Raw genomic sequence first — 16,256 nt, forward strand, 5'->3', positions numbered from 1 at the left:
CCTGTATCTGCCTGGGGTTTTTCATACCTGTGTCTTCATTAACTCTAACCATGCCTGTTGTCATCTCCAAGAGGGAGACAGCTGCAGAGGTGCATAAAAACTGTAAGACATCAGGTCAACCAAACAACAGGCAAAGATGAGTTTCTAGAGCAATGAATGATGGGATGGACCCTCAAGGGGAATAAGTAACACAAATATGTTTTGGGGAGTTGTGGGGAAAAAAAAGGGAAGCAAAGGATTTACTAAATATTTGCAAAGCCACAGGAACAAAGTCCGAGCTATTGTCTGACCGTATGCCTGTGGGGAACAGAAGACAAACACAATTAATTTGTATTTAAATACCACATTATGTGGTGTGATAATGCCTCCTGTCTCCTCTATGTTGATAAAAACTAGGGACTATAAAAAGAAGTGGTAAAGAGTTGCATCAGAGGAGACCAAAGCAGTGGGAAAGGACAGAGGAAGCCACCCCAGAAGGTGGTTTGGTGTCAGCCAGAGGTACAGGGGTGGGTGGCTGCCTTTGGCCAACTTCACTAGAAACTTCTGCTTTGCAACCCAGCAACATTAGCAACAAACAAAGTGCATGGCAGGGCCAGGCTCTTTATGTTGTGGAAACAATTAAAAGAATAGCTGGCTGGCTAGCAAATACATGCACCTGCTATTGCAGAGTTGCACCACTCATCAACAACACCCACAAAACCTTTGAGATGTGTTTCTTCCTAAAGTGACTGACTTCTGGAAAGGCAGACATGGGGAATGTTGGAATGGCAGGGTGGGAGATGTGATATTTGTGTTGGTAGCCTAGAAGTTATTAGAGTAGGAATAAGAGACGGTGCAAAATATGGCAGGGGCATCCCCAGAGCATCTGCAGCCACCTGAATAAACTAGAGACATGTTCCAGTATAATTTTCCCAGCTGCTGTCCTTCCTGTGCCACTGATGATCCAGCATCCGAGCTGCTCACCCAGAAAGCTGCACATTTGGAATATTTGGTTGCGGTGAGGTGAATTCTTTGTCCCTCTGCCTGACTTGGTTTTACTTGGCTGCAGCCTGTGGTGGGGAAGTCAATCAAGTCACCAGAAGAAAAGAGCTGTGTGGAAAATGTGGTTTTCTCCTCCAAAATCTTTTTAGAGAAAATGCTTTGGGAAATAATTTTGCATAAAACAAGATAACTTGTATTTTTCAGTCATTTTTATTTTCAATTGAAAATTAATTTTCAGTGAAAATTATCTTAGGCCAGAATTTTCCTTTCGAATATGTCTTCCAGCTAAAAATGCTTTGAAAAAAATGCATATTGTTCTACTTAAACCTCCCTTCAAGGTTATGATTTAGGTTAAGAGAAAGAGAGCAGAGAGTAATGTGATAATTTTTCTGAGAGCAAGCAGAGACCAAGGGTTTGTGCTCAGATGAGATGAAGCCATTGGAGGCCAAGAAAGTCTAAGAAGGGTCCTCAAGGCACCCAGAATCACTTTGCGTGTAATACAATGACTTTGGCAGGAGTTTGACTTGGAAATATTACTGCCTTTTCCCCTAGAAATGTTTGTATTTGTCTCTGTCTTAGGGCTGTAATTTTTTAATCTCTGAATGTGGATTGATGGTGGCTATGATAGGTTAATATGTCTATCTTGTCTACTTGCTTATCAGGGAAAGATGTTCATCCTGTGAATAATTTGAACATCAAATTAAAAAGCTCATTAAAGTCTTTCATGAATAAAGAAATGCATTGTTCCTGCATGCTGAACTGGGGCTGATTCCTCCCAGGTGGTTTCTGCCCTCGCTGAGTGTGGCCCTGTCACTAAAACCCTGGTGGTTGCTCTGGCTCACTGCCTGGCTTGGACTCTGTCCCCATGGCAAGCCTGGCTTGTCCCCACCTTGCTGGCCCTGCCATCACCTACCTCTGCTGAGCAGCGCTGGGTGGGAGAAGGCACTTGGCATCTTCCACCTCTGCCTCCTACCAACAAAAAAAGAAGGCAAATGCCAAAGAAGGAAGAAAATAATAGTCTTAAAAGCCAGGCAACACATGGCCATCCTGCAGCATCCATGGTAAAATTTCTTCCCTGTGTGTGCTGCAGGCAGCAGCTTGGAGCTCTTTGCCAAAGTGGGATCAGGCTTTGCATGCTCAAGGTGAGGAGCCCTGTGAGGATCCCAGGTGACTTCACATGCAAGATGGTTGGGGCACAGCTGGGAGTAGGAGCCAAGTGTTAATGATGCTAATAAGCCTTAATCACAACAATATTTTTTTCCTTATCAGAGTATACAAAACCCTCCCCTGCATCTTTCATTAACCTTCCCTTTTCAACACCCTAAATTTGGGAAGACTGGGCTAGCCCTTGGGGCGGCTGAATGGTGCAACGCCTCAGTTTCCCTCTCGCGCTCTCCTGACATGAGAAAAATACTGAGCAAGGATTTTTCTCTATCACATGTCCTGCTGCTGGCACTGCAAACCAGACCATTCAGAAAGGCTTTGGTTCCTGCCTCATCATTCATGTGACTGCTGACTGAATACAAAATGTAAAAGGTTACCTGCTCCATGCAGATAACATCAACTGGTGCACATTTTTAACCGTCGCTGAAAGCAGCAGCCAGTTTCATTGGACCAGTGCTGGAAAAGAGTCACCAACCCAGGTCTTGCAATATTTTCCTCAGCAGGTGCGTTGATGTGATGAACTGCAGAGTTTCGCATAGGTGTCTTCCAGCTTGGTAAAAATATTCAGCTGTTTGACTGAGGGGAAAAGGGTTCTTAAAATGCTTTGGTTTATGCAGATGGTTGCTTGACTGTACATTAAAAGTTTTAGCTGTCTGCCTGCTTATTTGGAGGTTCAGCTTGACATTAAAAATGAAATTATGTGTGTTTGCACAGGGGGAAGAGAGGGAGGGAAACAGCAAAAAAACGTTTAAGGCCAGTAATTCATTTGTATTTTACCTGTATCTTTCTAGGTATACTGAAATGACCAATATTTGTCCAGATCATTTGAAAAGAGATGTGGAGTGAGGTCTAGAAAGGCTATTTTCAAATAGCTGCCAGATAGAGGAGTTTAGTTTCTAGAGCAGACAGGATGGTTTTATATTAGTGTTTTATTCCTAACAGGAAATTTTTCTTATGGTCTCCAAATTCTGTTAACTTTTACCAGTTTAACAGTTTGACTTGGAAAACATTTCAGTGACACTTGTCAGTCCCTTAGGCTCCATAAGGGGTTTACACATGAGTCCAGGATGCTGCAAAGCCAACAAAATTTTGGAAAGAGGATATAGGCAGGGTGAATGTGATGATTTTTTTTTCTGCAGGGATTTTACTTTGGGAAAATACGTAAGGATTTGGTGATCTTTACTTGGAATTTCTCATCTTTCTTTGCATGCTTGTCTCTGATGGGTCAGTGCTGTGCCAAGCAGGTGGCGAGGTGCCACAGGAAAAGGTGCCAGGTGGCAGGATGCCTGGGGACTGACTATGCTGGGATATTTCAAACCAGGATTTTTGGGGTCATTTCCTCATTTTTCCCTCTGAGATGCTGTATTTGGTGAAATGCTACTGCTGCACAGTTCCATGGGATGTCGGTAGTGAGGGCATGGCAGGAGGTGGCTCACTGAGCAGAGGGGTGACAAGGATTTGGCAGGACCAGGGCTGAGTCCCTCCCAGCTTGTGGGGACTCTTGGAGGGCAATGCTACCTCTTAGGGTTGGATGGTCCTTCCTGTTAAAAGCCTCCATTTTCAGCTGCTTGTAAAAATTAGTGAAACCTCAGCTAGCAAAGCACAGACCTTCCCTTCTAATTGTCCTCTTCTTAAAAACAGGGAGGGGTGATGGTGATTTGAGCCAAAATATACACCAATATGAAAACATCCACAGCTGGAGAGACACACAGGAGTTACTTCTTTGACAGAGGGGATGGATGCTGAGGCTGGATGTGCAGTCAGGGAAGGTGGGTGTGCACTGAGGCTCCATGGGACAGGGCAGGTCTCCACAGCATCGCAGAGAGGAGCAGCAAGCAGGCAGCTGGTGCAGGCAGGATGGTTTCTCCCCTGCCTATGCCTTGTGAAACAGCTGGCAATAGTGTGATTGTGTACTCCTCATGGGGCGTGTGGAGTGGATCTGTGAGTCAGTATTTCACCATGGCTTATCTGCCAGACCCCTTTTTTAGTGCTGCAGGAGTTGGACAAGGGGGATGTAAATGAAACAGGAGCTGGTGGGCAAAACAGGTTTAACAAGGCTCATTTGGGTCAATGAAACAACTGACAAGACAAATACACACTGGCTGCTGCAGGTCTGGAGGCTTTCTGCCTCTGCAGCAACTGCGCTACTGCCGAACTCTTGTTTTCACACAGGGATGAGAACAGCTCTGTGCTTTCCAGACTATGATACAATAAAGTCAGCATTGTGTCTCCAAGCCTCGGGTCCCACATATGGCAGCCACATGACACAAAGCTTTAACCCAAGAGAAACTCACTCCTCCAGCTCAAGCATTGTTTAACAGGTTTTCAGAGGTTAAAATTTGGCATCTTGCTGTGTATCCTCATTTACACTTTAGACTGATGCTGTTTGCCTGCGTGGAGCAGCTTTTTGTAGCCAGTGTTTTTTGGAAGGGAAAAAGATATATTTGGTAGATGGGTTGTCTGAATCTTACCTTGGTAGTGTGACTCATTGCAGGAAATACCCCATATCCCTCAGCCCTGGTGTTTCCACTCACAGTGATTGACTGGATCTTCCCACGTATTTTGAAGTGCAATAGGGCTAATTAATTATGTGTAAACCTTATCACCAGCTCACCTACTGGGAAACAATGCCCACTTGAAGACAGTAATCCCTAGGATTGATGTTGTGTCAGGGATTGGCTGCCTCCCAAGAATTATCTCCCAATCTGTGGGAAAAATGTGCTGAGGTCAGTGGGTGCAGCTGTGGAGGTGGCTCCATTAGGGGTGACAAAGGCAGTGAGTGGGCCTCTTTCTTTTGTAAGAGCCGAATGGTGGAGGTTATTGCTCACATCCCACCCCACAGCAAGGCCAGGGCAGGCCAAGGATCCATGTTTTAGAGGACATCACTGTGTTCTGGACACAAACCTGGTGGATTTTGCACGCTATGTGGGCGTCAATCAGCTATGGCTGATTGACTGATGTCCCTGAGAGCACCCTGCTGCAATGGAGACAGGGTAGCCAGGGCATGAACCACTCTGGGCAGAAGCAGGCATATGGAATGGGAGCTTCATTGGTGGCTTTGGTGCCACAAGCAGCAGCTGGGGTAATTGCACTCCACAGCCTGGCATTGAGTGAAATTCAGAGTGTGCAGCAGGGGTTGGAGATGAAGTTGGGGCTGCAAGGGGGTTGATGACGAGGAAATGCTTGGAGGGAAAACAAAGCAGTAGAATTTCAAAGGCAGGAACCTTCCTCAGAGTTTGCATATTCTCACTGACTCCGTGTGGGAACAGGCACTGGTTCTGCAGTGGCCTCTGTGGCAAAATAGAGTCAGTGCTGTGGGTGCGTAAATGTCTTCCTATGGAGGAAGTCAGTGCACCTGTGTTAATAGGACAAAGACTTGTTTTTCCACAGAAAGATTCCTGATTCATTGGTGCTGCTGCCTATGGATCCCTCCCCCCCGCCCCCCATGGTCTGGGGGGCCCTTAGGATCACTGATCCCCAGACAACAGCTCAGTTCCAGCTCAGGGACATAGCCCCAGCACTCCTGTGCCTGCAGGCAGGTGCTTCATCAGCAGCTGTGGTTTAGGAAAGTTTTGCTAAGAAGAAGCTTTGGTGCCTCAAGCTCAGTTCCAGCTATGAGGCCATGGAAATGTCATAGGAACCTTCTAAATGACTCTGTTGTGGGATTTGGAGTGCTCTGCTAGTTACAAACTCTGCTTTTAAACATTGTAGGCATAAAAATAATCCATGAGAGCTTTTAATTAAATCCATTATTAATTTCCCCTCAGACCATGTCTTCCTCCATCAAAATCGAGTCTGTTGTGAAGGAGAAGAACCGGATGGGAGAGTGTCCTGTCTGGGAAGAGAGGGAGAATGCTCTTGTCTATGTAGACATCAACTCACAGAAAGTTTGCCGCTGGAGCCCAATCACCAATGAGGTGGAGAGTGTATCTGTGGGTAAGAGTCCATGCTCACTGCTTCATCCTGGGAGCCTTCTCTGTCTGTCCCATCCATCCCTCCTGGTAGGAGTCCTGCAGCTTGGTGGTCTCTCTTACTGTCCATGGGACCACCCGCCCTGTCCTCCCACAATGTGTTGCTGAGCACAGCGTGGCCTAAACCAGCCAAGTGGAGAGAACCATGCACATGTTGCCCGTGATCAGCCTAAATGGGAATGCATGTTTCACTTGAGACTTGCAGAGGAAAAGGTGCATTCCTAATGGTTGTGCCACCCTAGAAGGTGCAAAAATCCATGGAACATGAAGCTGATGAGATGTGCTAACAATCCCAGGGGAGAAGGATCTTAGCATCAGCTCAGCCTTTCCTGGTCAGGGATGTCCCAGACAAGCCCAGATGCCTTTGGTGAGGGCTGAGTGATGTCCCAGAGCTACCCTTCACCTTCTGCTCTCTCTCACCCACAGACGCCCGTGTCGGCTCAGTGGCGCTGCGGCAGTGCGGCGGCTATATCATCGCGCTGGGGACCAGGTTTGCCTTCTTGGACTGGGACACCCAGGCAGTCACCACCATCCTCGAGCTTGAGCAGGATAAACCCAACAACAGGTTCAATGATGGGAAAGTGGATCCAAAGGGGAGGTTTTTTGCTGGTAAGTTCCTGGCAGATATTTTCCCCAGAGCAGAGGGAAACTAATCACAGTGTATTTTATTTAAGGCATTTTATTCCCTCTCTTGTGAACACTCTGCTTGGTTACTGCCCAGTGGAGGAGGACAGGGGACTCCACATCCTCTGACCTAAATGAGGACAGATGCTGTTGACAAGGGCCATCTGATAGGAAGGCTCTCCTACTTGGTGGTTGGTGTTTTTCAAACAACTGCCTCCATGGAAGGTGAAAAGCCAGTGAAGGGCTCATGTAGGTGGGACTTTTTCTGGACATGTAGAGAAGGATGCAGCTTCTAGAGCAGAACATGAGCTGCAGCTTGCACCCTTTGCATGCAGCCTTGGTTAACCTGTGGAAAGCAAGGATGGGGGTCGGGGTGGGGGGGGGGGGTGGGGAGATTCTCAGCCTCCTGAAGGCAAGAGAGAGGCTTAGGTTGGATATTATATACAAGGTCTTCATCCAGAGGGTGGTCAGACACCGGAACAGGCTCCCCAGGGAAGCAATCATGGCACCAAGCCCGACAGAGTTCAAGAAGTGTTTGGACAAAGCTCTCAGGCACATGGTGTGCACCTGTATTTTAAGGTCACAGCCCATTTAAATAATGAAAGTAGCCTACAAAAAGCAACAACAAAAACAGCACTTGATGCCTGTCTGCATCTTGGCTTTTGCTGTGAACAAAACCTCAACACCCTGGCATGTCCTTGTGGTCCTTTGGGTTTTTGATATCTATGGCTTAAACTTCATGGCAATGCAAAAACATCCTTTCATTGGCCAGGATCAGCTCTGTGGGAGACAGCTGCTCCTGATCTGCTCCTTTTCCTCTTTCTCATCAATCTTCCAGGACCTATAACTCCCTTTCATCATAGAATTGTAGAATTGTAGAATCATAGATTGGTTTGGGTTGGAAGGGACCTTAAAGACCATCTAGTTCCAACCTCCTTGGCATGGGCAGAAACACCTTTCACTAGACCAGGTTGCTCAAAGCCCCATCTAACATGGTCTTGAACACTTCCAAGCATGGGGCATCCACAGCTTCTCTGGGCAGCCTGTTCCTGTGCTTCACCACCCTCACAGCAAGGAATTTCTTCCTAAAAATCTTTTATTTTTAGGAAGAAAAGAGAAGAAAAAAAACCCTAACAATCCTGTGATTCTCCCTCAGACCTCTTGGTAACACTTAGAGGAGGTTTTTGATCAAACACAAGGAACAAGCTTCTACTCTCTAACCAGTGCTCCCACTTCCATTTCAGGTACGATGGCTGAAGAGACAGCACCAGGGGTCCGAGCGAGGCGGCAAGGAGCTCTCTATACCCTCTTCCCTGACCATTCAGTAATAAAACAGTTAGACCAGCTGGACATCTCCAATGGTCTGGATTGGTCCCTGGACCACAGGACCTTCTATCACATCGACAGCCTGTCATATGCTGTCCATGCCTTCAACTATGATGTGCACACTGGAAAGATCGGTACATATGCTTTTAAATTTGGTGACAAGTATTGCTATTGCTCTTTCTGCAGCAAGACCTGGGCCTGTGAGATGCAGTGATTTATTTGACAGATCTCATATCTTCTGGTTACAACTGTCAGCAGCCTAACTGTGATATTTCTCAAATTTAGTCACTCATGAGGTGCATTTGGTGAACAAACTTTTGACAGTCTTTCAGCTTCCTTTCATCTGGGAAGATGGCTCATACTTAGACCTGTTAAAGGAGTAACAGGGAAGAAGCCATTTGCACTGCAGAATGAGAAAGAGCTTTTAGGATGCTATTTATTCTTTAGTGCCATCTACTGGAATTACTTAGATTGTACTTGCTCCATAAATACAAGTGGAGAGTGTGCATGTATATGTATCACAGAAAGGTATTTGGAGGATCAAGCTGTCATTGTGATGGAGATTTCCCAACCAACTTTCTGAAATTGAGATGTTTTCAGATTTAACTTAAATGTATTTTATGGATAAACATTTAAACATTTTTTATTATATCTGCAAAAAGCAAAAATTTAAGTGTAAGCAAAATGGATTTAATCTCATTTCAAAACTCTGTGAAATATTTTTGTGCTTTATCAGCCTGATATACCCCACAGGAATTTAAATGTCTGAATGGCCTTTATACTCTAAAGTGTGCTGACTTTATGAAATCATGGATGAAAATCACACAAAATAATTACATTCACTCATTTCATTTTGTTGAGAACATCTATTTCTACAGGTTGTAGGCTTTCTAAAGAAGATATAACACAACTTTCCCCCTGCAAATATAAAAACCTAACATGTTTGAGCTTCCTAGGCTTAGTTTTATGCTCACAACTATCTGTTCTTTGGTAGTGTAGTGGCCAGAAGGTGCTGGGTGGGTCAGAGCAGATGGCCCATGGCCCTGCTCCATGGACTACATCTGCTCACCAACACATCTGCACTGCATCCTAGACCATGAGTTGGTGTCCGGGCTTAATCAAAACTGGTTTCTTGACTGGCCATTAAAAAGTAAAGTTTTTCATCATCAGCGGGGAGAGATTGCTTATCACCAACATTTAAACCCAGGTGACTGTTTATGTGACACATCCAGGCTGCCACGACCAGTGAAAGTCCAGGAAAAGTTATTGCACCTGCAGCAGTTGTGTTATGGCAGGCAGCAGGTGGGTTAACAAGAGAGATGGGGGCATTTTGTTCTCTTCTCTTGGTAAATAACAGGAGCACTAATTTGGTACAATTCCAGACTGAAATGGCTTTCCTGGGGACTTGTTTCTGCCAGGCTGAATCAGGCTTTTAACACATCAGCAAAATGTGTATGTGATGTACATTTTACAGTGTATGCTCACAGAAAGTGAACTTAGCTTTTTGCAAGAGCATGGGAGATGTTAGACTGGGATCTGATACAGAGAAGGTGGCAGCCCACATAACTTCAGCTTTGTGCCTCTTCCTGCAGCCTGCCCCAAGCTTTTGTACCATCTGGAAAAGGAGGAGCAAATGCCTGATGGGATGTGCATAGATGCAGAAGGGAAGCTCTGGGTGGCCTGCATTGATGGCGGCAGGGTCATTCGCATAGACCCAGAGACAGGTAGGACCTCCACCAGCTTCTGCATATAAAGGTGAGAGGAATGGCAGCAGGAAGAATGGTTTGAAGGTGAGATAAGAAGGTGAAATTTATTGCCTATTGCTGCCCCATGGGTTGTCAAGAGATTTGCTGGTTCAGACTCTGATCATGTAAAGAGTGCAGCTCCCTATGCTGCCTCCCAGTGTCAGGTAGCCCTGCTCCCAACAACTGCTGATGAGCTGCACACTCTTCTTAATAATACCACTACCAAAAAAAAAAACCAAAAAACAAAACCAACCCCAAACCAAAACAACAACAACAACCCCCCCCAAACCCCCCAAAAAACCAACCAAACAAAAAAAAACCCAAACAAAAAACCCAACCCCAAAAACCAAACCCCAAAAAGCTGCATATAAAATTTCTCAGTGTTGAAATGTTTAACTGGGAAAAGCTGTAAGGAATGACATCCATCCCAGGCCAGGTGTCTCTGCCCTTCCTGGCCTCACACATCGAACTGCTTCATTTAAATGCTTCCTAGAAAATGAGCATTAGAAAACAATTGCACATTTTCCCCAGGAAAAAGAATCCAAACTGTGAGGCTTCCTACTCCGAGGATCACCTCTTGCTGCTTCGGTGGAAAAGACTACTCAGAAATGTATGTGACTTCTGCATATGATGGACTGGACGAGGCCACCTTAGCCAAGGAACCTCATGCAGGAGAGATTTTCAAGGTGAGCAGATTTTATTTCTTTCCTTCTGTACATCAGGCCTGCCAAGACTCGTGTTCTGAGGGTGAGGTGCCCCCAGCTGCCCTTGCTCATCCCACTCGCCTCATGAGCTGCTCCAGGTGCATTACTTGTCCCCCAGCCAGGCACAGCTGCTTTTGCAGAGCTGCTCATGAACTTGGAAGGAAGATTTGGAGAAATTACTAGTAATGGTGTTGATAGCTGGGCTGGCCAAAGTTGGCTGGCCAGGATCTGAAGGCAGTCAGTGGGTATGGATCTGCCACATGGATAGTGCATTCTGTAACACACTGTAAGGCATTGCTTTTATTTCTTACTGTGTTTTCATCACTTTTGGAAATTTCATTCTCTTACTTCTCAGTTCTTAATTGTGCCCAGAAATCTAAATGTTTACAGAACATACTTCTCCTTCAAAAATTAAATGCTTAAATTCACCAAGGCAAAATTTTGCATCCTAATCCCAAAACTTTTGGGATTCATTTAGTTTGTTAAAAATGGTTGCAACTTTTTGAGAAACATTTTTATCCAGGGCTCTTGAATCTGAAACTTGTTTTTCTCTTCATTTGTTTTCACTCTATTATCAAAAAGCACATCAGGAGAATAAAATGCAGTTCTTACTCAAGAATTGCCACCAACCCAAACCAAACTCTATTATTGGTTTAGCAGTAGGATGAAGACATGTTACAGGAGGGATGGAGATCTGGGACACTCCAGTGCTTGGAGCAGATTTATCATGGCTGAGAACTGTTGCATTCATCAAGCAGTACAGTTTAGAAGCCCAGAGGAGGATTAAATGAGCATTGTATTTTTTGGTTTTGTTCTCGAGTTCTCCTATTCCACAAGCGAATTGGTGTTTTCCAAATTCACATTTGTCTTGCATGGGCAAAGCATGTTAAAAATTACTGTGAACTGTTTTGAAGATAAGGACTACATGTAAGGGCCACAGATAATGTTTAAATTAGCAAAATTGTTGAGTGGTGCTTGATAAATCTTAGTGATCTCAATGAGTTTGAAAGAATTCCAAACTCTTTCCAAAGACTATTTTTGGGCTCCTCTTGAAGCAGGGGACCCTCCACGTCGGAGTCTGCTGCTGTGATAGTTTTTCTAAAATGTTTGAATGTTTTCATTATACTCAGTTGGAGATTTATCTGTTTCCTTTATCTTTTAATTTTTAATTTTTTTTTAAAACAGATAACAGGCCTGGGTGTGAAAGGGATCCCACAGAACTTCTTTGCTGCTTGAACCTTGTCACTAAACATCAAAGAAGAAATGCTTCCATCTTGTAGTAACTCTGACCAGGAGAAGTCAAATTAACTACAGAATTTATTTGTGTGAGGATTTCTAAGCCCACATTTGTGAGTGTGCTTGTTTGGAATTGAAGATATTCTTCTGTGGGCCTGTGGCTTGATGCAATAGGTTAGAGAGGTAAAGTTAATCTGTGTTACACCTTGGTAGTTTTGTGACTTACCGTAAACCTCTTAATGCTCAAGAGTAGTTTCGTTGAATTTTCTCATGACCAGCTCTGGATTTTCAAGTCTGTGCAGATCCCAAAGCAGAATCTGACTCCTCATGTGACAGTGATGTACCAGCAATGATATGGCAGATTTTAATAAACATTTTAAGAGTGGTGTCTTGAACTGGACTTTTCCTCTGCTGTGGGACTCCTCTGAAGTTTTTTTTTGTTTGTTTGTTTGTTTGTTTTTATGATCAGACCTATTTGTAGTATTCAGGTTCCATTTTTACATCCTCATTAGCCTTTTTCCAGGCTGTCTTGTCTTTAGGACACCACTTAGGCTTCTGAAAATAAACTACACAACTATATTTAAAAAAATGCTTACAGATGATTTTTCTCTGCATTCAGATATTACTATGAAAACACAGACTGACCACACACAGTCAGTGCACAAACAGGCTGTGAACCACCAGGACTGCTGGGATACCAAACACGGCTGGTGGGTGGAGTTGTCCTCTCAGGGGTCATATTTAGACCCACATGGACTTCCCTTTCCTTTTGTGTCTTCTCAATGTGCACACAGCCTCACCATCTCACCCCCCTTTCTTCTGGTGCTCCTCCTCTCCCGTTTTGAGTATTTTCCTCCTTTTTCCATTTAGATCCTCCCCTTCCTTCTCCTCCAGAAAGCACAACATCAAGGTGTATTCTTGCAGGCTTAATAACGACCCAGCACTATCCTGGACTCACTGAACCACTGTAATGCTTTCAGGATTTCAGAATGCTTGAGGACTATAGATATGCAGTGAAATCTAGCCTTTGCATTGAGTTTGTTATCTTTTTACTGCCTGGAAAGATACGCAGCACATAATGCATTTTCAGATCTTTAATGCTGACACTCTGAACTGTTGCAAAAAAGGCAATAATACGCATCATTTGCCAGACCAGATGTTTCAGTGTCTTCCTCTGAAGTATTTGACCTTTTCACCCCTGCTATTCAAAGCCCTCAGACACTATGAGTAGGAGAAAGCACACAGTGCCTCGTGAGGGTAATCTCCCCCAATAACTCATGCATGGAGGAGCAGAAGAGCTGTGGTTAGCCATGCAGAAATGCTAAACATAGTTTCCATGGGGCTGTACACAGATTGCCTCTAGAATTAGCTGTTTTCTCCAAAACCAGCATCCTTCTCCTGGCCAGGGGTCCCTCACGGCAGTTTTGGAAGAGCCAAACTGGGTTGATTTCTTCTTTTAAAAATGCCCATATTGCCCAGCTCTCTTATGAGGTAGCCTTCTGGCCTGCTGGCAAGTAGAAGATCAGGTGCTGAGATCTGATCAGGCAGAGGGTAGGTCAAGCCACGTATCCTAGGAAAACGTCCCACTCATTTCAAAGGTGAATGTGACAGGGGAAGGTTAGGTGGTATATTTGGCCCCTCAGCTGAACTGGGCCACAGTCCAGAAAGAAATCTGAGATCCAGAGGACCAGGAAGGGAGCTTTATTCACTAAGCACTATTCAATTGACATGGCCATGAACAGTATTTTCCAAAGAGCATGATTTTCAATGCACCTACCTGAGGTCTACTCTAAAACCCACATTAGGCACTTTTCAGACACTTATTGTAGATGGTTACTTGAGGTCATTAGCATGCTCTTTGCTCCTGTGCTACTTGACCAGATAATTTGTATAACAGGATAAAGGGGCTTGACCCATCACTCCTACCTTTTGCCCTGGCAGGGAGGTGAGTCCACAGAGCTGCACAAAGACAACTTGATTGAGAAATAAAACATTCAGCTTATTGTAATGTTTGCTTAACAAATAGGCTGTTGTTTTTTTCCCAAGTCATAATTCCAAGAGTAATTAAACTGCTGAGGGTTCTCAAGAGCAAAGGTGCTAAATGCCTTTTGGCACCATGTCAATGCCAAACTGGTATAAAGAACATTGACAATTATGCAAGATTTCCTGTTTACCGCATCTGGAGAGGATTGTGAAGGCAGGGTGTTCGGAGGCAAGTCGAGTGTCCTAACCTTTAATTAAAAAAAGAAGTAGGAAGTGAGTGCAGATACTTTATTTAACAAAAAATACTCAGTTATTTGCAAAATTGCTCACTACTCGGTCCTTTGCTCTGTCAGAAAAGCAAAGTAGATAATTTTGAAACAATTTGCACTTGAGAAATACTTACTACCCCGCAATTTTTTTTCTCGAGCTTTCCCAGTCATGTAAGACAGAGTTGCTGGTTTGTAATTCTCCAGCCACTCCTTCTTCTACCTCTAAAGGGAGACAATGGTGCGTGCTGCTCTCAGATTCCAAGGTTCGAGTGTTTTGGGAACTCTCTCTTTGTAGCATGGCTTCTCAAATTATAAAATAAAATGTGTGAAGATGAGTTTCTCTCTGCTACTCAAAGACCCACTACTTTGCTTCTCTTCAGATTTCAGAAGTTGCTGTTTTGTGATTTTGTTTTGTAAAGAAAAGCTGTAGTTGAAAACCATGTTTGGGCTATTCTCCAGCCTCAGCTCACCAAAGTGAGGCAAAAGCCCCTTGCCTTGAGGCAAAGGATGAAGGTGTGAAGGAAGCAGGTACAGGACTGGGTTCATCCTTTTGCGCATACAGGGAATAATATGGTATCCACAGACCTTGCTGAGGATACACTCTGACGTGGTTCCTGGGTGGCTGAGTACTTGGCTGGTGTGGGTCAGCCCTACATGGTGATGACTGTGACAGGGAGGATGCTTGTGCCCAGGGGTAACCTACAGAAAATACACCATCTAGTCAACAATATGGCACAGGCTGATGGGAGCTGGCTTCCCTTCAAAGGGATTGCTCTGTACATCCTGCCTTTGATAAGCTTTTATAAGTATTTATTATGGTTTATCTATATTTAACCTATACCATACTGGATGATATTGAACTAATAGTATTCTAAGTTAGCCATTCCATGGTTAAGTGCTCACCTTGTGAAGCATATAAAAAATGTGCTGGTGACTGACTGGTGTGAAATTCTCTACTTGACTGCAGCAAAAGTTGGTCTGAAGTCCCCATTAGTAACCCGTGACTGGTTAACTCTGTTTTTGAAATGCAGCAAACTGGTGGAATAGGAATTAGTCCAGCATTTGGAATTCAAAGCTTTTGATTTATACATGTTGTGATAGCCTGCTTTTGATGCAGCCCAGGACACATTGGCTTTCTGGGCTGCAAGTGTGCATTGCCAGCTCATGTCCAGCCTCATCCACCAGCATGCCCAAGTCCTTCTCGGCATGGCTGCTCTTGGTTACTGCACTGTGACTGATCCAGGATCTTGCAGATAATCTGTGTCAGGAACAGGAAACCAACTCCATTTCCTTAATGTCAGTTCAGCAATTTTCCCACTACAAAATTACTGAAACATAAATTAAATTACAGTGTAATCTGAAGTCTGGGGAAGTTTTCCAGTGACTCTCAGGGACTCAAAAGAGAGGATTTGCTTCATTTTTGGCATTACATCTGTATAGCTGTGTTCAGGCCAAGTGTTTGTTTCCACTACAGAAACTGCTCAAGGCTCAGTGGTTTTTCATCAACTCTTCCTTTGCTGGTGTACACTAGCCCAACTAATTAATTGTCTTTCTTTTTTGTATTATAACATTAGTACAAAGCTTTGAGAACTTATTGGGAAAAATTTAGGGTGCTCTCTTTCTTACATGGAAATGAGAGAAGAAATGAGAAGTTTTACAAGCCCTCAGGAAAATAATATGTATATAAGAATATGTAACGTCTTTATTAGGGACTTCATTTTTTATTCTTAAACATTGGAAAGATTTATTTTGCCTTCATTTTTGCTTTCCTACCAATATCTCTAGTGACAAGAAAGCTTAGAAATAAAATAATGGAAAATTATTTCGCTACACAATGGTGCTAGCGTGCTGTTTTCATTTTCTCTTAAAAAGCTTTCCCTAACTCTGCTTTCCCAATGGAAGGAGACCTATTTATATAGCCCCAGAATTTGTATCTTCATCCTGGGTGCCTGGTGATTCCCCTGATAACTCTCTCAATACAAACAAATAAATAGGTAAATAAAATTTTTTGTAATAAATAAATTCCCTTCCTAGATATAGGAGAAACATTACATGCTTTTGAAGACCTACTGTGGGAGATCCACTCAAACTGAAATGAATTTTTAAATTTTGTAATGTCAATGAGTAAGTGCTTACTTTTGGTAAACTGGGGCTCCTTTTGGACCTCTTCAAAACACCTTCTTCCCTTTATTGCTGACTCATTTACTTGAGGAAGACTGATCCAACAGGTAGATACTTAAACCATTAGACACA

General features: G+C 43.9%; 1 protein-coding gene across 1 annotated transcript; it reads left to right on the plus strand.

Moving 5' to 3' along the window:
• The first annotated feature begins 2,258 nt into the window (after nucleotides 1-2,258).
• On the plus strand, nucleotides 2,259-12,175 carry LOC146444492 (regucalcin-like). The gene is made up of 7 exons (XM_085050104.1): nucleotides 2,259-2,648; nucleotides 5,913-6,081; nucleotides 6,543-6,725; nucleotides 7,985-8,200; nucleotides 9,659-9,790; nucleotides 10,343-10,497; nucleotides 11,701-12,175. The coding sequence occupies exons 2-7, from the start codon at nucleotides 5,916-5,918 to the stop codon at nucleotides 11,749-11,751; spliced, it is 903 nt and encodes a 300-aa protein (XP_084906230.1). The 5' UTR covers nucleotides 2,259-2,648; nucleotides 5,913-5,915; the 3' UTR covers nucleotides 11,752-12,175.
• Nucleotides 12,176-16,256: the final 4,081 nt, after the last annotated feature.

This window comes from Lichenostomus cassidix, chromosome 1 (genome assembly GCF_008360975.1).
Source record: "Lichenostomus cassidix isolate B80296 chromosome 1, HeHo_3.0, whole genome shotgun sequence".
Taxonomy (NCBI): Eukaryota; Metazoa; Chordata; class Aves; order Passeriformes; family Meliphagidae; genus Lichenostomus; species Lichenostomus cassidix.